This window comes from Protopterus annectens, chromosome 11.part0 (assembly GCF_019279795.1).
Source record: "Protopterus annectens isolate FY-2018-M chromosome 11.part0, PAN1.0, whole genome shotgun sequence".
Lineage (NCBI taxonomy): Eukaryota > Metazoa > Chordata > Ceratodontiformes > Protopteridae > Protopterus > Protopterus annectens.
Window position 1 is genome coordinate 1269470831 of NC_056745.1, and position 22209 is coordinate 1269493039.

At 36.4% G+C, this 22209-nt stretch overlaps 1 protein-coding gene across 1 annotated transcript in view; it reads left to right on the forward strand.

The window, feature by feature from the left end:
* The window catches only part of CDH13 (cadherin 13), a 3439935-nt gene that overhangs the window by 900758 nt on the left and 2516968 nt on the right, over positions 1–22209 (forward strand). The window contains exon 4 of the mRNA XM_044088622.1: positions 16889–16996. Coding sequence (XP_043944557.1) covers positions 16889–16996 — 108 coding nt within the window. The remainder of the gene's footprint in view (positions 1–16888; positions 16997–22209) is intronic.

The following is a 22209-nucleotide window of genomic DNA, read 5'->3' on the forward strand; positions in this document are numbered from 1 at the left end:
ATGTATACCCCACTCCCACTTGTTAACACCACCTATCAGCTACCTACAATAAGAGTATAATTTGATCATTTTTTTTTTCTTTGTAAGGGTATACATATGTACATGTATTAAATTATACTCAAATGATCAACTAAAGATGGACCCCTGCCCTCAAAAAAATATATATATATCATCATCATCTTCTTTCGGCTGTTCCCGTTAGGGATCGTCACAGCGGATCATCTGTTTCCATTTCTTCCTGTCCTCTGCATCATGCTCTTTCACACCAATCGCCTGCATGTTCTCTCTCACCACATCCATAAACCTCATCTTAGGCCTTCCTCTTTTCCTCTTACCTGGCAGCTCCATCCTTAGCATCCTTTTCCCAATATACCCAGCATCCCTCCTCAGCACATGTCCAAACCAACGCAATCTCGCCTCTCTTGCTTTGTCTCCAAACTATCCAACCTGAGCTGACCCTCTAATATACTGATTCCTAATCCTGTCCATCTTAGTCACACCCAGTGCAAATCTTAACATCTTTAACTCTGCCACATCCAGCTGTGACTCCTGCCTTTTTGACAATGCTACCGTCTCCAACCCATATAAAGTTATTACAATATAGTAAAGTTGTGCATGTGTGTATATATATATATATATATATATATATATATATATATATATATATATATATATATGTGTGTGTATATGTGTATATATGTGTATGTATATATATATATATATATATATATATATATATATATATATATATATATATATATGATTTTACTATATTGTAATAACTTTCTCGTTTTCACTAAAGTGCCTATTGAATATTGTACTTTCTTTATTGTCTCTAGATATTTCTGTTAAATTCTATGTAAAACTGACACTGTACCTGTCGATGTTGTTCTTGTTTTATTGGAGCTTTTCTCCCCAGGCCTCTGTTGAAAATGGGCTCACACCCAGATGGACTATTCGGTCAACAAATGCAAAATAAAAATAAATAAATATAACAGTTGTTATATTTTTAATGCTATTTGTTAAAGTTATCCCTAAATAGTTAATTTTTTTGTCTTCTACAATATATTTAAAAAATCTTTTTTAAGGATCATAAGTTTTAGAATTTATAGGTACATTTTTTGTTTTGTTTTCATTAAAACTAAGTCTGGATTTCTTCTGAAAGATTCCTATTGCATTAAAAATTACATTAAGGGAATCGCTATTATAATTTAAAGTCAAAAGTATATTGTCAGCAAACAACTGTATTTTGTAATTGACTTAGTTATTTATCTGTATGCCTTTGATATCTCAGTTTGATCTTATATAATTTGCAATTTGTTCCATAATTCAGGTAAAGAACCATGGTGACAATGGGCAACCCTGCTTAGTTCCATTAGAAATCAAAATATCAAAATTGACTGTGAAATATAAGAACATATTTTTATGTAATCAAGGGAATTTTCATAAAGGAGATTATTAAGTTGTAAGAAATTTGAAAAAAAACATTCCTCAAAGACTAAGAAAAAGTATTTCCAATTAACTGAGTCAAAACCACTATAAATGTCTAAACTTATTAATGTTATCTTTTGTGCTATTAGCATAATCAATTATGGTTAATTTTCTTTTAATGTTATCATAAGTATTCCTAATTTTTATGAATCCAGTTTGATCATTATTAATCAGAAATGGAAGAAATTGTTGAATCCTGCTAGCATGAATAGCCATAAATATTTTATTATCAATATTTAACAGTGAGGTTGGTCTATAAAATGAACAATCTTCTGGGTCTTTATCATTTTTTAAGATCAGGGAAATAAGTGTATTTCCATGATGATAGAACCTTTGTTAGACCCTTAACTATTGAAACAACTTGGATCAAAAGTTTTTTTAGGCATAAGTTTATAAAATTCTGGTATTATGCCATCATTATCAGGAGCATTATTAGATTTCAGTTCATTAATTTAATTTTTATGTGCAGATATTAATACAGGTCTATCAGATGATTTCATCTGATCCTCAGATTATTTATTTTTAATATAGTTTTTAATGAAAATTTAATTACTTATTGTGAATCCATCGTGGGACTATGTTTACTTTTATTAAAGTGAACTATAAATTCTCTTAAGATGCTCCCTATTTCAGTAACTTTTTTACCATTGGAAGAAAATGTTTCTATAACGTGATTAGATTTAATAAGCATTGTCATTCTAGAAGCTAATTTATGCATGGATTTTGGATTTATAGAATGATTAATTTAATCGTTTCCACATTTATCAGAGTTTTTATGATTTAGAATATCTAAATATTTATTTTGTAAATTATTAATTTCTTTTGCCAGTTCATCATTTCCTTTTGGACTATCTAGTTTTAACTTACCAGTTGTATTTGTAAATCTATTAATTTCTTGTCCCATTGCTTTTTCTTTAGAACATGCCAACTCATAACTTTACCATATAAAAATGGTTTTAAGGCATCCCATAAATAGATCTCTGATATATCTTGTGTATAATTAATTTCAGTAAAGGTCTGAATTTCTTTATTTATGAATTCTTTAAAATGCTTTATGTTGGTTTTATAATCAGGTGTCCTTTTAATGGGAATATCATTATTACAATTTAACATAAGCTCAAATGTTATGGCATTGTGGTGAGAAAGAGGAAAGAGTACTATAACCTTACCTAGTGTGGTGGTTAAATCATTAGAAACATATATTGTATGTATTCTTGATTGTGCTACATGTCTATGTGAAAAGTGAGTAAAAAGTGATTCTGTGTCTGCAAATTCATTAATATCTTTAATTTGAAATCTGTTAAATATATTGATGCGGGTATCCTTTGTTTTCTGATAGTATTAGAACTATCATTATTTAATATACAATTAAAATATCTTTTCCCAGTATAATATTACCTAATGAGAGTTGAATAATCTGATCTAAATGGTGTTTAACAGTTTTAACTCTTATACAAGGTATGCAATATACATTAATAAGGGTGTATCATTTTCTTTTGATTTCTGTAGTTACTGAACAAAACATCCCTTTGTCATCATTATATGTATTTATAACTTTATCTTTCTGATTATTATGAGATCTATTTAACAAAGTCTAATATTTAGTAAAAAAAATGTCTGTATATGCTTTATTGTAACAAATGTGTTTCTTGTAAAAAAATAATCTGGGACACAAATAACTTCAGAAACTTGTAACCAAACAACCAAAGCACTTAATCACGAATGTAATTGTATTTTTAGATGTTTCTGTGTTGTAGTAATAAAAGGTTTTAAAGGGCTTTTTATTTGTTCTTGGCTGGAATATTTTTTTCCTTTGGTTACTAGTTGTTTCATAATGCTTCACTTGGATTGTTTTTAGTAACTTCAGAAACTTGTCTAAGCTACACCTCTTGCAACCATTATTTAATCTACTAATATTGATGGAAATGCACTTCAAATATGGCATATAGTAGTTAAGACAAAGATACCAATAATATATTAATTCCAAAATGAAATGTCAATAATGAACCACACACAGGGAATCTTGAACTGTCTATTGACAAGTATAAATCTAATAAACCTGAGATCATTAACTATGTACATATTGAAAATGATAGTAGACACCGGCAAAAGAACACATTTTACACAAAAAATTAAACATAAAGCTCTTTTATCCTTCTTTCCCCTCATAGAGTCTAACACTCCTAGTTTAAATAGCAAATCTATCTAAAGAATCCTACCCATAAACAGGAAAACGTTCAATACCCCTCTGCTACTTTAGAAACAATAAAATAATTGAAAAAGGCAATTAGTAAAAAACAAAAAAAAAAAATCACACTCTAAAAACACCATGAACAATTTAAATTTTTTTCTAAATTCTAAAAACCATTTCTACTTAAATAATGCCTTTATGGTATTAATGTGGGATGATACAAAAGCCTTAGGTGGTATGCAGTATAAAATGGAAGAAAGAGAGAAATTAGCTAAATAGTCCCATCTTTAGATCCTGATACATGAACATATTATATTTAAGCCATAACATTTGTGTACCAAACATTTGTCAAATGCAAATTAAGAAAAACAAAGAAAATATTCATTGCTGTCAGGGTGTTAGGTTGCAAACAGTTTGTGATATCATTCTCACAGTGTGAATGAAAACTGATCAGTGGAATATAGGAATGAAAAATAAGAACTGGGAATCTTTCAACATATTGACGTTAGGAATTGTGTAGTTCATTTGTGCGTAATGGCCTGACAGCACTGATATTTGTTTCATATCATTATCCCCATCACTGCATGTTTTGCAGTTCTTCTCCAGGTATTAGGAAGAGTGAGTAACATACTGGTGATAGTATGTAATGCTATTCTACTAAATAACCTCAGAATTTCTTATAAAGTCTACTTTATTGCACTATTTATATAGGAAGTGTGTAATGCTGTGTCTCTTCATTAATATATAAAGCAAAGGGTGTGTAACTTCAAGCTATAGTCTGAAATAATATTACACCATCCTCTATCTTTTATATTGCTGTTAATGCTTAGACTGATAAGCTGCATTCCTTGATATGAAATGTCCCCTAAGCAATAAACTAAGGAGAAAACAGAAAAGCAGTTATTCAAAAAAGTAAAGAAAAAACATTTTCTCTAACTTTATATGCTAAAACATCTCATAATTAGTTTCAGTGACATTGTGCTGACCTATAAACTTTTAAGATATTAAGTATTCATTTCACTCGCTAAATTTACTCAGCCACTAGAAGGAACATCTGTAAAAAAGCTTTGTAGATACTCTGTGGCACAGCTGAGCTTAAATGATGATAACGCAGTAATATTCTATCTAAATAAATGCAGTTTTTCAGAATGTAATCTTGTTGAAAATTGTAATGTTTTGCCTCTTATATAATTGTTTTTAAAGAACAATATACAGTTATTAAGGAAATATAATGCCACTCTTTGACCTCAATCCTATACATCCTCAAAAAGTACAAGTGAATCAAAATGTGAATTTACAAAAACATGCATGTTATTGCATGAGATAAAGTATAACAAAAATATAAATTGTGAACAACTACAATTACATAAACAAAGCCCATTACTTCTGCAAGACCATAAAGTACTGTTCATGAGATTACTCTTGGCTAAGCTTATAAGGGCCTCAGGGCCAATAGCCTAGTAACTTCCTATGATATAAATTTACTATTAGCTCTGCACAATACTGGGTATCATTTCTGATATTACTAACACTATTAAAGATGGCCTTGTGGTTGTCTTTTACTTAGGTAGCTATCTTTACTTGATATCTTGCTTTCAGGATTCAGAGTTTCTTGTTTAACTTAGCATTTTTGTACTCTTGAGATTTAGATCTACTTTTGCATGCATTGAGTGTTTCTGTTTTATTACAGAACCTGTTTATATGTTGGTGGTGAGTTTGAAACTAGACAGATTCCTGTGCTTGTTTTTTTTATTTTTTTATTTTTAAGAATATAAGGACATCTCTGCCTTTAGTACCTACATCTAGTATGAGTGATAGGCACTTCTACTGATAGAGTGCTTTCACCAGTCTTGAGCAATGTCTTTGTACTTATGCATATAGCCATGTTTTCCAGGGCAAGTAGCACTTGTAGGGTGGGGATTTTTTCTAAGGCTCCTAGTTTGAGCTGCGGTACCTCAGTTTTGTCCTTAGATATATATTTTTTTATGTTGGAAGCTTTAGAAGACTGATTTTGCATAAAAAAGCACAATGTTTTTTGCAGCCTTGGGTGGGGAGAGGTACAAGTCATCCCTGGTAAAACAGTTTGGACTGTCTGCCATCTATTCATAGCCTGATATATAAATATAAATATATATATATATATATATATATATATATATATATATATATATATATAATTTTGGAAGCACTTTACTCTCTCGAAATACTGAAATCTCGAATTTCAGTATCTCGTTTTGGAAGCATTTTACTCTCTCGAAATACTGAAATCTCGAATTTCAGTATCTCGGAACGAAAGTGCCAAAAATGCAGTTGAGTGAAAATGCACTTGATCATATTCAGTGTCAAATCCACGGTTGTGGTGGTGCGCTATGTGTGATTTGCTGTCTTTGTAAAGTGCGGTGTGCTGTGGGGTATGGTTTGCCTGCCATTGTGTGGATATATCTGCAGATTCAGGTAAGTGCTGTTTTTTAAAGGGTTTTAGGTGGGGATTTGAGTATATGGGGAAGTTTTAGGTATAGGTTAGGGTAGGTAAGTAAGAGTGTGAGTGTGTAAGTGTTGAGAGTGGTGGTGTTTGTATGTATGTGATGTGTGTTTGTGCAAGGGGAATATAGAGTCTGTAGTGGTGGGTTTAGTGTATTTGTCTTTTTAGTGCGACGTCAGAGTTAGTATATATAAGTAGTGGGGGTGTGGGTGGGGCTATGTAGGGTAAGTGTGTGTATTTGTGTTTGTGTTTGTGTGCGTTATGTTGGTTTGTTGCAGTGTGTGGAGGAAGGTGAATGTATGTTTGTTTGTGTTGTGGAGGGTGAGGAAGGTGTATGTATGCTTGTTTGCGTTGTGGAGGGTGAAAGTCCCAATTTTGAATTTCGCGCTTTTGGAGTTTTGATCTTGTGAATGTTCGGCTTTATAGTTTCGAGATACTGAAATTCGAGATTTTAGTATTTTGAGATTATAAAGTGAATCCATATTTTTTACCACCTTTGAATAATACCTGAAGAAAAGAACATTGTTAAAGTCCGTTACCTCTTTTTCATATTATGATTTTTTTTCCTTGATGGTAAAATACTGCTTAGGGCTGGGTTCAAAGCTGCCAGCATGCCTCATATACACTATGGAGGTAATGTAATAATGGTTCTGTTACATTCTTCATTATTACTTACAAACTGTATAGTTTTTCATATATTACTTTTTGCTCCTCAACTGCTGGACATCAGCCTTTCTGATACAAGGTGCAGCCATTCTTTCCCATTCAAGGGACATTGTGGTAATTGACTCAAGCCATTAAACCTACCAGTGGAAACTTTGCTTTAAACTGTTGTCCCCCCAAGTGGCTAGCCGTTCCCATGCCAAAGGACATACTGAACAGCAGCCGAGGTCTGAGACAAATGGATCAAAACTGGTGTAATACTTAATCCTTCCCCTAGGGAACAAGGATGTATTATTCCCACAAGGATGTACTATGTCTTTCCCCATGTGAATATGTGCTATGCTACATGCAATGCAGAAGAATACCATCAGTAGCTTATTGTTATGCCTATCCTGAGTAGAGTCTGAAATTCTATATGGGTTCACTAGACAATCTCGAAATAGTGAAATGTCGAATTTCATTATTTTGAGTCTGAATAGTCGAAAGTGCAGTTATGTGAAAGTGCACTATCTCGAATGCGGAAATGTTGAATCCGCTGTCATGGAGTCGTGTTCGCGACATGCGTTGTGGTTTGTGGATTTAGCTGCGGATTCAGGTAAGTGGTGTTTATGTAAGGGTATTGGGTAGGGATTTTAGTGTGTGTAGTGGTTTTTGTGTGTTTGTGTGTTTAGTGCGACCTCAGAGTTAGTATATATATAAGTAGGGGGGTTGTTTGGGGCTTGCCCCCCTGCTTATAGGTTGGGTAGGTGTGTTCGTATATTATATTGTGTTTGTGTGTGTTGTTTTATTTGTTGTAGTGTAGTTAGGTAGGTGTATGTGTGTTTGTGTGTGTGAATGGTTGCAATTTTTGTTTTCACGGTTATTGGGTTTTTGGGTATGTGGAATTTCGACTATAGAGTCTCAAAATACTGAAATTCAACATTTCAGTATTTCGAGATTGTCAGTGTGAATCCCTATATATCCATCTACGTTTATATATTTTTTGTGTCTTTCGGCTTTTCCCGGTTAGGGGTCGCCATAGCGGAACTCCAGTCCGCTAATGATTTGCAGTACATTTTTACGTGCTGGCTTGCCAGGCCTAACGCACAACCTTCACCGAAGAAACACCCATTCATGCATGTCGCCACACAGAAGATGCTCTGAGAATTGAACGGGCCACGTCTAACTGTGAGACGACAACGCTACTGCAGCACCACCACTGCAGCATATATATATATATATATATATATATATATATATATATATATATATATATATATGGTTTACTATTGAAAATGCGAATGGCACTTGGGCAACAGTCGGATAGTCGAACGTATAAGGTCGTAAACAAGGATGTCGAAGACAAAATAATCAATCTAGAAACGGTTTTAACATGGGTCGAGGTAGGTGTTCAGTATTATTCCCTACTACAAACATCTTCCCTACCACGACCCATGTTAAAACCGTTCCTAGATTGATTATTATGTCTTCGACATCCGTGTTTACGACCTTATACGTTCGACTATCCGACTGTCGCCCAAGTGCCGTTCGCATTTTTAATAGTAAACCTATATATATAGGGAGAGAGCAACTTTGTAGTTGTGCATCTGTTGTTGCCCACCCCTTATGATAAAGTGAATATAATCCCCTACTCACCAGGCTGAAAGACCTGTGATGAAACTGCTTAATATTGAGTGTGCTGATGTTGATTGCACTGATTTTAGTATTAAATTAGTGAGTTTTTACTATAATTAGTTTACTGGTTCTTGCTGGTGAGAGAAGAAAGTTTCAAGGCCAGTTGTTGTCTATTGAACTTTAAAAACACAGTAGCAATTCCACCCAAACATTACCAAAAACCAAACTCCGAACAGTTAGAATTACACCTGCTCCCAGAGACATTCCTGTTCGGTATCATGGACCTGCACATTCCCATAGCTTCTCTTGCTAGTCTGATTGAGATGGATGTCTTCAGACAGTGTAAGAATTGTCTGACGATCATCTGTTACTCAAACAGGATAACATAGTGTGAGAGATGTACATATGTAATATCTTTGGAGGCAAAAATATCTCACACAATAAACTCGAGCACCAAAATCTTAAACAACGCACCAGACATGTATCACACATCCCCAAGGACATCACAGTATATATAATCCATCATATACTGAGGTTCTGAAGAGTAGTAGGTGGCACAAGGACACTTGCCTAAGAAGAACAAAGAACCTGCCTCAAAGAACTCTAAAACACAACACAAGCACAAAGCACCCTCAAAGTTTAGCCTACCTCCTCACATAGCACAAGGAATTCCAAAGTCACAGATGGTGAGCCTGTAAGTCAGGTATCAACCATCATCATCATCATCAACCCCCTTCCTTTACAGGGTCGGGGTATTCTTTTAACTGTTGCCATCTCTCTAGATTAATTACCACACTCCTGCCTTCTTTGACGCTCATGCTTGACTGTCGCAGATCTTCTCTCACACAATCCATCCACCTCTTTACTATACACCCTTGTTTCCTCTTACGTTCTTTCTGTCTGTCCCAAATCTTCTTCACTAGACTGTCTTCTGCTTTTCTGCATATGTGCCCAAACCACTGTAATTATTTATTTTGTTATCTTATCTGCAGTTGGAGCTACTTTGGCTTCTGTTCTTATGCCCGCAATTTCTTTATCTGTCCCACAGTGTGCATCCTACCACCCTTCTCAGGCACTTCATTTCCATCACGTCTAGCTTCCTCATCTGTTTTGTCTACTTCCCAGGTTTCTGTACCATACAGTAGTACTGGTCACACCACTATTTTGTACACTTTACTTTTCAACTTCTTTGGCATTCTTCTGTCATACACTACACCTGAGACTCTATGCCAGTTGGCTGTAGCCCCTCTTATTCTAGCTTTGACCTTTTCATTCAGACTTCCCTTCACCTAAACACCCCCTCCCACATACTTGAAGCTATTAACCTTTTCCATTATCTTCCCTTCTACCTCAATTCTCAGCTTCTTCTGATTTCCTCAGTTTGCTGCCATTAACCTTTTATTACCTGTGCTAAGTTTCATCCGGTTTACTATTGTGTATTCGAACGGAAAAACATTTTCCATTCAAATAAACAAATAGTAATACCAAAAGTAAAAAAACCTAATTGACAATGTCGAACCAAATGCTTGACGCATTTGACTCGACATTATTGTTGAAACAACCACGTGATAGCCATATAAGACCTGATGTAAATAAAACTCCTATACGGCTATCACGTTTTTGCAGGGGGGCAACCCCCCCTACGCCCCCCACCCCCCCCTACTTATATATTCTAACTCTGAGATCGCACTATAGTGGGGATGAGGATGAATTTTCACTCCCCACTGTACCGCAATCTCTGTGCAGATATTCGACTTACACTTATGCGAATGCAGTTGTGCATTCGCATAAGTGGAGTCGACTATCTGGTGCAAAACTGTGCGTTCAACATTCTGATTTTCGGCACATTCCAGCTGACAGAATGTCATTCGCACAAACAATAGCAAACCGTTCCATCCCATATGCCTTCAGTTTTGCATCACATTCCCCTATCCTTTGCTGAAGTTCTTGCTCAGAGTCTGCCTGTAATGCTATATCATCTGCATACAGCAATTTTGTTGATTTGTCCCCTCTGACCTATTTGCTGATGTAGTCCATCACCAGTATGAACAGCAGTGGGCTCAGAACTGAACCCTGGTGCACACCCACTCTCACTGGGAACCCCTCTGTGAGACTGAATACTGTTCCTACTTGAGTCATTGGGCCCTTGTACATAACCTGCACTAAATCTATGCATGTTTTATGGACTTTGAACCACCGCAGTACTACCTAAATCATCTTTCTTGAAACTTTATCATATGCTTTCTCCAAGTCTAGGAATATCCAGTAGGGACTCTTTGCTCATCTCTAGCTTCTGCTCAACTATCTGCCTCACTGCATTAGGTCAGTTGTCCTGCATCTTAATCTGAATCCTAATTGCTCATCTCCCATCTTACTTTCTACTACTTTGCATATGTTTATAAATCACCCTTCTGCAGAACCTTTATGCAGTGTGGCAGGAGTCTGATGCATCTGTACTGCCCACAGTTGTGGATGTTCCTTTTGTTCTTGTACACTAGCATGAATATGCTTATTCCCTAGTCATCTGGGATGCACCTGTCTTTCCACACTGCTGTAAGTACCCTCTGGAGTCATTTCTCCCCTATCTTACCCAGCATCTTTATCACATCTGCTGTGACCTCATCTGAGCCTTCTGCTTTCCCTGACTTCATTTTCCTAAGTACTGTTCTTATTTCTTCAAGGGTGGGCTCCTCTTCCTGTCTCATTGTAGAGCTGTGTTTGGGGCAGTACATCTTCTGTAGAGTTCTCTTCATTCAGAAACTGCCAGAAGTACTTCTTCCATCTGCCTTTGATATCCCGTGGACTGGTGAGCAGGTTGTTGCTGGCATCCCTTGTGAAGGGTGTCTAACATTCTTCTTTACCTTTCTATCTTTGTCTTGCATCCTGATACAGTTTCTTTGTGCCACCTACTGAATCACTTTCCAGAAGCTGGTAAAGTGCCTCTGTTGCCCTGTTGTTTGCTATTGCAACTTCTTTCTTAGCTTCTTTGTTAGCCAGCCAGTAGTCCTTCCTAGCCTGGTCTGTCTATTCTATCTAGCACTTTTTCCTGCACTCTTTCTTTCTTTTGTTGACTTTCTGGAATTCTGCATTCTACCACCAGCTTTCCTTATGTACCTTTTTTCCATACCTGGCTCAGCAACATACCTGTTCTGTAGTCCCCATACATGCTGTTTTGAGCCACTACCATTCTTCCTCAATTCTTCCTATTTCCACCTCTTCTTGGAGTGCTAGAGACCTAACTAATTACTTAAACTGCTGTACTTTCTCTCCACTCAACCTCCAGGTTTTCAGCCTGGTCTCTGTTGACCTGAGAGCCTTTTCTGACCATTGCTTGCAGCGGATTGTGGCAACCAGTAGCTTATGCTGTGGGCTGACTGTTTCACTGGAGATGACTTTGCAATCACTGATTCTATGCTAGTGCCCTTTCTTTATTAGAAGGAAGTCCACCTGAGCTGCATGTTGGCAACTCTTGTTTGTGATCTAGTGACTATCTCTCCCTCTTTCTCTTTCCAAACCATGTGTTGGTTACTGTCAAGGCATTTGGCAGAAAGAAGTCTAGAATGGCCTCTCCTTCTTTATTCCTGTTTCCCCACCCATATGATCCCAGGCAGTCCTCATATCCTGTTCTGTCTGTTTGATATATTTGTTCAAATTACCCATTATCAACACCAATTCCTGTTGTCCTACTATATCTAGTAGGTCCTGTAACTACTGTATGAATGAACCCTTCCTCATTATCCCAGCCTTGCTGTGGGGCATAGGCTGAGATTATGACTACTGCCCTATCATTACACTGGAGTCTGACTGCCTTCTGAAATTTATCTCTCACTACAATTCCCACACCATTTCTAGTCTGTCCTCCTCCTAAGTAGTAGACTCTGGATACCAAGCCAAGTGTCTTAGTTGCATTGCCCTTCCATCTTGTATCTTGGATACATAGGATGTCCAGCCTCCTCCGTAGCATCATGCCATCCACTTCCAAGCTCCGTCCTTTCAGTGAACCTACATTGAGTGTAGCAATTTTTGGTTCTTGTTTGGCTGGTTGCTTGGTTTTACATCCAACTATCATTCAACATAGATATCACAGGTAACTCAGGGCTGCCAGTAGCTTATTGACCCAAGGCTGCTGGACTTTGTGGCATGCACACACTGACCAATAGGGGCATAGATACCCCTACCACCATTAACATGGGTCCACGGTGTAGGTAAGAGTAGGCCGGGTTCTCAACCCACTTATCACTGTCAAATAACCATGCCCTTTTTGGCAACATTAGTCAACATGACAGAATCACATAGTCATATTTTGTGTTACTGAGTGGCTAGCCGTGCCATGGTACACAGTGTGTGATCCAAGTTCTCCTATCTTGAAGATAGTGTGCATCACAGTAAATGCTCAAAGCGGTTGGTCTATACAAACTCTTCCCCCTGTAGAGTCAACCCAACCAAACATTCTTGTGATAGGTATCTCCATTGTAAGACACACAGATGTGCCTCTAAACAGGCTGAACCATGAAAGAGCAACAATTAGTTGTTTGTCTACCAGGCTCCATCAGATCATGCATGCGCTCATGTTCTTGACCAACAAGTACCAGTATGACACTGTTATAGTTCATGCCAGTGCCAATAACTTGAGGTGCATCTCCCGTGACTATATGAAGAGAGACATGATGGAGCTCCCAGACTATATATCCCAGGCTGGTATGAACCTAGCATTGAACAACAGTCTGCCTTCTCCAAGGATGATGCCCCAATATGAGCAAAACATAATTGACTTAAATAATTGGCTTAGTTTTCATCTCATTCATAGGGGTCCAATATTTGTTAGTCTAGGATTAAATAATTGGCAGACCACAGTGCTTCACCAGGTAATGCCTACATCAGAGACTTTAGGGTTTTAGTTATTGACAAAGACATTGACCACCCCATAGTGCCTTTTTGGGCAATGCCGACCTGCCTAACAACATAACAAAACAAGCAAAGGAAAAATGAAGGTGTTATTGATCAATGCTAGGAGCCTAAACAAGAAACATCACTCCTTAAAGTCATTCTCAACCTGGAGGACATTGATGTTTATGCAGTAACCAAGATATGGTTTAAAATAGCAAAAGCACTCCGGCTGTGCAGGGCTATAATGTCTTCCACACATTTAGACCACCTACTGTGCAGGAAAGGAAAAAAGGTAGAGATATCTCAATCTACTTCAAGAAGAGACTCACATCAAGGCTGGTAAAACAGAATGTCCAAATAAACATCATAAAGGTTGCATACCATATATGAGCTAGCTATATAACTCGGTCTATGACACAGGAAAGCCACAATGCCTGTCTACAAGAACTAAAATCACTCTGTATTAAACCCAGCAGCGTTTTCCTAGGTGATCTAAACTATCCAACTATTGAGTGAGAAAACTTCACCACCACTAGTACACAAGCCCAGAGATTCCTGGACTTTGTCATTTCAAATGCTGTGGAAAAATTAATTGGAGTGTCCACTATGGAGAATTACATCTTGGATCTTGTCCTTACTAATATGAGAGCATCTTGCACCATCCCTTGTGTATCGTCATCACTTGTTAGAGCTGGCCATAAAGCAGTCTCATTTGAAATAAAATTTAAACCAGAGATCCCTTCCACCAAAGAAATCTTTTGATTTTTTTTTTTTTTTTAATCCAAACTACCTACTTCTAATGATACATTGGCAACCTTTAAAATCAGGCCAACCACAGTTAACCCCACTGAATATGTAAAAGCATGCAGCCCCACACTATACCAGAATGAAAACAGTTGTATGTAGGAATAAATGCAGGGCAGAACTCAGAAACAAACCCACATGGTGGAAACATAATATCAACAAGCTTTATAATAAAAACAAAATAATTCTGACCAAATTTAAGAAGAGTAATTCCCAGAATGTTAGAGGCCTTGACCTTGAAATAAATAAACAACTGACAAGCTTAATAAAACCCAACAAACCCAAACTGAAGCTAAAATAGTTTGCTTAGCCAAAGACAATCTGAAGGCATGTTTTATTTATGTTCAGAATCTGGAAAGCACAATGCAGCAATGCACATTGCTGAAGATATAAAGAACCTGTTGGCTGAAACATTTAGCCCAACTTTATAACTCACTTCCCTCTGTCTGTCCCTCAAGATAAAACTGAAACTGGCTCACCTCCAGCTATCACACAAGACCATGTCCTAAACATGCTATCAAAAGCAAAAAAAACCTGCATTGATGGGTCCTGGCAATATCCCTGGAATCATCTTAAACATTATGAAGCACAATTTAGTCACACCCCTAAGAACACTGTTCAACCTCAGCCTCTATACAGGTTTTGTACCAAGTGAATAGTGAATATCTGCAGTAATTCCCCTGCATAAGGGAGGACCTACCACAGACCCAGGTAAAGCCATAGAAATATTTAAGATGGAACTAATCAATCAGGACACATGGAACTTCCAAAAAGTAGGCCTGTCTCAGTTTGGATCCGTCAGGGGCACATCATGCTTACTCAACCTGGTGACATTTTTTTTTGAAAAGGTGACAAAGGCAATAAATTTAGACAAAAGGGTATACTCCACAGACACTGACACTGGCCAAAGCTTTTGATAAAATTTGCCAGTCAGTCATAGTAAAAAGCTATGCAAACAGAAAAGAAACCCATATGTCACCCATTGAATAGCCGACTGACTTATAGATAGAATGCCAGAAGTCAAAATTGGGGAAGATGATGATGCCACAAAGAGACCAGTCACAAATGGAGTCCCCCAGGGTTTTGTGCTGGGACCTCTCCAGTTTGGCATCTACTATTCTGCAGTGAATACCAAAGGGCTCCTGAGTAAGTTTGCAGATGACTGCAAGCTATGAGCAGTCACTGAATCCACAAATGACTTAGCTATCTTGCAGGAAGGTTTGTCCCAGATAAAAAATTGGTGCCAAAATATGCATTATTGTATCCTTTGGGGAGTCATCTAGCCTAAGGAACTGCCACATTAATAATAAGCCCCTAACAGATGACCCAGTTGTTTGGAATTTGGGAACTTACATGGCCAGTGACCTAAATTTTCACCAGCTTGTGTCCATTGTTATAAAAAAGACCATCTGTATTGCACAGCTTATAAACAAAGAGATTGTGTCTAGATCTGGGGATGTCATTGTCCCCCTTTACTTGCCCTCTTTAGGTCAATCATTGAATATAATGCTCCTTTTGGCATGTATCTGTATAGACACATGCAACAACTGGAATGCCCACATAAGATACCTTACTACAACAATACAAGGCCTAAACAACATTTTCTACATGGACCAACTAAAAGCCCTGTCACTACAGATGGCATACTACAGACTGCTAAGATGTGACCTGTATCTGGCATACAAGGCCTCCTCTGATGCAATGCTTATGGCTTTACTGCGCATAAGCAATAAATACTCAGTCTAGGGATCTTAACCTCTTCTGCAACATCAGTAGAACAGTTTGGAGTGACAGGTGTATGTCACAGAGGTTACCACTGCTCTGGATCGGAACTCAAATCCCCATAAAACAAAGTTATTCCCTTTCCCTATTCAAGCACAACTTGGATCTGTGGAAAAACAGAAAATTTAGCCCAGGACCATTCCTGACACTATTAATGGACAGAGACAGTTCCTAAATGCTTTACCAATCATAGGATGGGTAAGATCAATGTCTAAACAAATGGGATAGTTAATTTGAGCACAAAAAGGAAAACTGACTAGGCTTAAAATCAAAGACAGTTAGCTTAGTACTTTGATATGAGCCAATATTTATTTGTGTGTGTGTATGTGTGTGTGTGTGTGTGTGTGTGTGTGTGTGTGTGTGTGTGTGTGTGTGTGTGTGTGTGTGTATATATATATATATATATATATATATATATATATATATATATATTTAACATATTGGTGAAATAGAAGGATTATAGGATACTGAAACTGAACAATAACATCACAAAGATTGTTCATATTGAAGAAAATCATATTACTTTTAGGCACATTTAGAGTAAAGTTTCATTTGTGGTACACAGATCTTTTACTTCATATTATGGACTGTATTCATAGGACAAGTAAGAATACTGCAGTAGCATTAGGAAACAAATCATATTATTGTCTTACATAACAATCCCGCTTCTAGCATGGCACTGCTGTCTATAGTAAAAAGAATAATCGTGTACATATTTCTCATAAAATACAGAGTGTTACATTTCTCTTTTTGTGATTTTATTAAACTAGAGGGAGTTGGGTTGGTATAATAGTTAAAATGTTTACCTCATAAACACAAGGTACAGGGTGTGATTCTTACCTTTGGGGTGAGACTTTGACTAGACTTAAAATGGACAGAAACCTAGTACTAACCTTTGAACCTAGGAAATGCATATCTTCACGTTAGTTGTGTAAGACAGGAAATAATTCATACTACTTTTCATTGTTTTGCAGGAAAGATTTGAAAACAGTGTCTTCTTCAGACAGAAACGTTCACTTGTTGTTTCACCTTTGTCGATTCCAGAAAAGCAAATGCCTCCATTTCCCAAATTTGTTGGCAAGGTAAGTGCTACACTTAAGAACTATATAAAGCAATCTTTTACGTAACCATTACAACAAAAACGCAGAAGATTCCTAAACAAGAATGTAACATTTCCAAAAGAATAATGTTTTGAAAAAAAATACTGGAAATGACAAAAGATACCTTACAGAAATGGTTAACTTTATTATGGTTGATGTAAAATGTTTTTCTTCATTCCATGCTAGATTTTTGCATGAATAAGATAGATGCACTAACTGTGATCGGTAATGATGATACACTGAAAAAATTCTTTGCAGCTTTGGCATATGTACGGTTAATTTCATATTTACCGACTTCATTAGAACTTTGTGATTTTGGAGCTGTAACCAAAGACTACTGAGAATACAAAATTGTACATTTATCTTTCTCTACCAGATTACATTAATAATTTAAAGTAAGAAATTATCAGAAAATGAGGTTCTGCTTTTCCTGTCAGTGTATCAGTAGTTTGGCTTTTGATGAATGTTTAATGTGTCTAGTAACATGTTATTACTGTCTATATATGCTACAGACTTTATCATACAATGGCTGATATGCCTGAGTTGGTGATAGCTCAGATGAAGGTGAAAGATCCAGACACTGGCATCGAACAAAGAATGCTAGTCAATGGGAATACCACCTTAGTTCTCTACCACTACCTGAAAATAGGCCGGGGTCTATATTAGAAAGTTGACTGCTTACTTACCCGAATGCCTAAATGTCAACCCGTCTTCATCGAACCGCGACAACATTGATCGTCCAGAAGAGCGAAAGCGGAAACATCAAATCATCATGGTTGACCTTCTGCAGTATAGCTCCATAAGGTAACTGTGCGATAGTTACAGACCTTAGGGTTAGGGTGCGGGTTAAGGTAAGTGCATAGATGGTAATGTATGTTAGATTTAGTGTAGGATTTTGTTAAGTGTATGTGTGTGGATTATTTTGTTTGTTTGGGTTTAGCTTTTTAAGGTTAAGTGTGCGATAGTTACAGACCTTAGGGTTAGGGTGCGGGTTAAGTTAAGTGCATACATGGTGGTATATGTAAGATTAGTGTAGGGTTAGAAGTAGGGTTTAGTTTAGGGTTAGAAGTAGGGTTTTTGTTAGTTTATGTATGTGGTTTATTTAGTTTGTTTGTGTAGGTAGTATGTAGCGGGCGGTGGGGTGAGACAAGTATGAGAGTTTGACTTTTTTTAAATGTCGCAGTTTAGAGCGTTCGGTGTTTATGCAGTTCAATGATGACAGGTCGACGTTTAGGTATTCGATGAAGTAAGCGGTCGACTTTATAATATAGACCCAAATAGACCACAGGCCTAATTAGAAAAAAACAAACAACAAAACATTAACAAAAATGAATGAATGAATAAAACATGACAGGACTGTCTGTTGTGTATTTCCTTGTAGCGAAATATTCTTTTCACCAAATGGAATTTTTTTTCCTCGGTACATGTTTTCACAACATTACCAGATTTTGGAGTCTGTTGCACTGCTCTGAAGCCTGCATCAGGAAGTGCAAGCAAGACTCTCTGACATGGGATATCCAGTTTGCCTGCTCCATATTGGAATGCAGTGATGGTAGGGTTTGTGTGAAATGTGTTGTTATGTCACTCAGCTATGCTTGTTGACCAACACTGTAGGAAGTGGGGGTACTGTGAAGTATTATGCAGCACCATCAGTAATATGTGGTTTGATTGCTATAGATTACCTTATTGGGACAAGACTTTCTTCTTCAATTATTTTCATTTTCTGAATAGTTTGCAATTACTCAGAGGTGTTTGCATATGGATATTATACACACAGTGCATTGACTACACAATGTGAAAAGACAATATACAATTCTGCAACTTCTATTATGAATTGCAACTCTGTTTTGTATGCAAGCCTGTGGCGTACAAAGTATATTTCATGTGCTTCAGGTACTGCTCACATGACAATATTTACGAATATTGCCCAGTCACATTATATTAGCATACAGTATTTTTTGTCAACAATGTGTTATAAATTGTTTGGTGGTATTATCTGTGTATATATGTATGCAGGTATGTATGCATTTATTTATTTATTCCAAAACTGACAAAGGAATTCATTAAAAAAAGTTTCTCAATGTCAGTGTGTGGTATGATTTTGTTTACTAATGCTGGCATTCTATTAGATTATAGAGATTGTATGAAATGGCTTAGTTACATTTCATACATACATGATCCTTTTCATGTGATGATGATTGTACATTCTACTGGTTTACTAGAGAATGCCACAGGCTGTCTTTATCGCATATATATATATATATATATATATATATATATATATATATATATATGAGTGTACTTCACTTGATTGAAAACTCACTTCACCGAAAGTCAAATCAGTGAGATCACTTCACTGAAAACTCACTTGATTGAAACTCATTTCATTGAAAGTTATAAATGGCTTTTTCCCCATTGAGGTGCGATCCTGGAGTTAGTATATAAAGTAAGAGGGGGGTGTAGCCCCCCCACATATTATAAACATTTTAAATTATACACAGTGATACTTACAAATCCAATGAATATCTGTTTACAGAAGAGAATATATAACCAACATATGTGGGGGGCTTCACCCCCACACCCCCCATTAGCCCCCCTTACTATATATACTAACTCCAGGATCGCACTACAGTGGGGAAAAGGCCATTTATAACTTTCAACAAAATGAGTTTCAGTCAAGTGAACTTTCAGTGAAGTGGTCCTAGTAATTTCATTTTCAGTGAAGTGAGTTTTCAGTCAAGCAAAGTACACCCATATATATATATATATATATATATATATATATATATATATATATATATATATATATATATATATTTATAAGCAGATTTTTTATTGCATTCTCAACAGATGCATTTTATTTTGTGGATTTAAAATAGTAATTTTCTTTTTGATACTTAATATTGATGTTTTCTTGAAAGTACATTATACTTTTCAAATACAACATTGGTTTCTATGTTTATTCACATGGTCAGGGGGCTGCAGTGGCAATTTTAATGCTTGGTTGCCATTGTATTCTATATTGCAGTGTGTATTAAATTTGCTGCTGCAAATAATGGATGATTTATCATAGCTTCACTGATTGCTGTCTCCAATCAACATTTGCAATTTTGAAAATTATTTATTGTGTATAATTGTTCATTGCTAAAATGGTTGGAGTGTATTTCTGTAAGCAGATACTTTGTGGAAATTCTTAAATAATAGTAATCTCATACCTAAAATCTCATTTTGTCTCATTTACTACAATGCTTACCTTCATGTCAAAATTATGGAGTTCTTAGTGAAGTACTACATGTAAACATGAATGCTGAGCACAAAATTCTGGTACCCTGAGTAATATTCTCTTGTATATAATCAGATGTCGCAATGCCAAACTAGGTGTTAAACCTTCATGTTTGCAAACACTTACAGCTGACTCAGAACGCCTAATTACAAAGCAGCATTTACCTTGTTAAGCAAACGTTTGGAAAATCTGAAATGGTTCTTACATTTTTAATTCATCCAGGAGCGAAATTTGTAAATCAATAAGCTTAATATAGAGAATTATAATCTGTTTACTGATCATACTCAGCTTATTTTCTGTTTGAGATATGGATGGCCAGAAATTCCAAGAAGAGAAGTTAGCATCCATGACAGTAACACATAATTTAAGGTTGTGATTGACAAGTTGTGGAGCTTTATGTGCTCCGTGAACCTCTACTTATGGGAAAATTTCAAAGGTTTTGTCAGATTTCAAAGCCATAAACACTTTATGGGTGGTGTCAGAAGGGCAGTATAATGCTGAACTTCACAGGTTTACACTTACCTTTCACTGTTCATTTTTTCACAGAACGTCCAGATTATTGCTTGGTGTTTCTGGTTTATTTCTCACATGGATTTAACGATAAAGTACTGAGGAGTGAAGTCACTAAATAACACATTACAATTTCAGAGTTCGTATCCTTCAGAAAACACCTGCAAAAACAAGTTTTCTTACTGTAAAGAGTTTCTAAGTGTATTACAGCAAGTTAAGGGCACGCTACCAGAAGAGACAGCAGTTAGAAACCATTTTTATTCTGCTGCTGTCAGTTGCTGGTTAGGACAGGCAGGTATTATTGCTTAATGTTCTGACAGAGTGCTCTTCAAACTATCTGGAGATATACAGAGCTGAGTATATTTTTATGGCACTTCAGAGTTGTGTACTGGTAATTGTTGTTTGACTAATTTTATATCATTGCTGGCTGACTTCAGAGTTGTGCACTGTTATTTTTGCTTCACTGTATAGTTTTTCAGATCTCTGCTGAAGGTGTTGGTTTTCCCATACCCCCCTCCCTATTCTTATGTTGTTGTTTAAATTTGGAGGCTTTTGCAGTTGCCCGCCCTCACTGTAGATTTGATCAGGGACACTCCCCCAGTCCCATGTCTTTACCTCATTCTACCTAATAGACTCCTTCTGCACTTGTTTTTAGTCATTTTTAATTTAATTGCATTTTTTAAACTGTTTGGTCTAACATTGCTACATACTCAAGTGTGCTAGCTTGCACTGCATTTGAATTGTTTTTACTGCTATTCTGTATATATATATATATATATATATATATATATATATATATATATATATATATATATATATATATATATATATATATATATATATACATACATATATACCTTTCCTGTAACTAGTGTAGTCCAGATTCAGATTTGCTGTATCCAGGACTGTATGTAAGCTTCTGAGCCCCCCCCCCAAGCTTTCTCTGTTGGAGGGAAGCCTTCTGGCTTATCAGTGGGAGTGGTAAGCACTAGGTAACCTATCTACCACATAAGGAGTGGTTCTGGCCCAGAAATTGTAGTTATTGGCCATTTGGACAGTTTTTCCATCTCTCTCAACTTTCTGATTTAAAAGCCCACATTTGCACTTGTTTCCCCCCTTTCCTGTAACTAGTTTTGTCCAGATACAGATTCTTAGTTTTAGCACTTGGATTTGCTTATTCGTGATCAGCACTTGTTCAGAACTTGTAAGCACTAAATAACCTACTAATTACTACAGCACTCAACCTTCCTCATTACATAGAGGAAAACAGTTTTGGTACTTAACTTTCCTCACTTGCTTAGAGAAAAACAGCCCTTGTACTCACTTTCCTCACTTATCTAGAGGAAAATAGTTTTTTATTCAGGCATGTCCAAGGGTCAGCTCCCAGTGTTCTCTCCTGTCT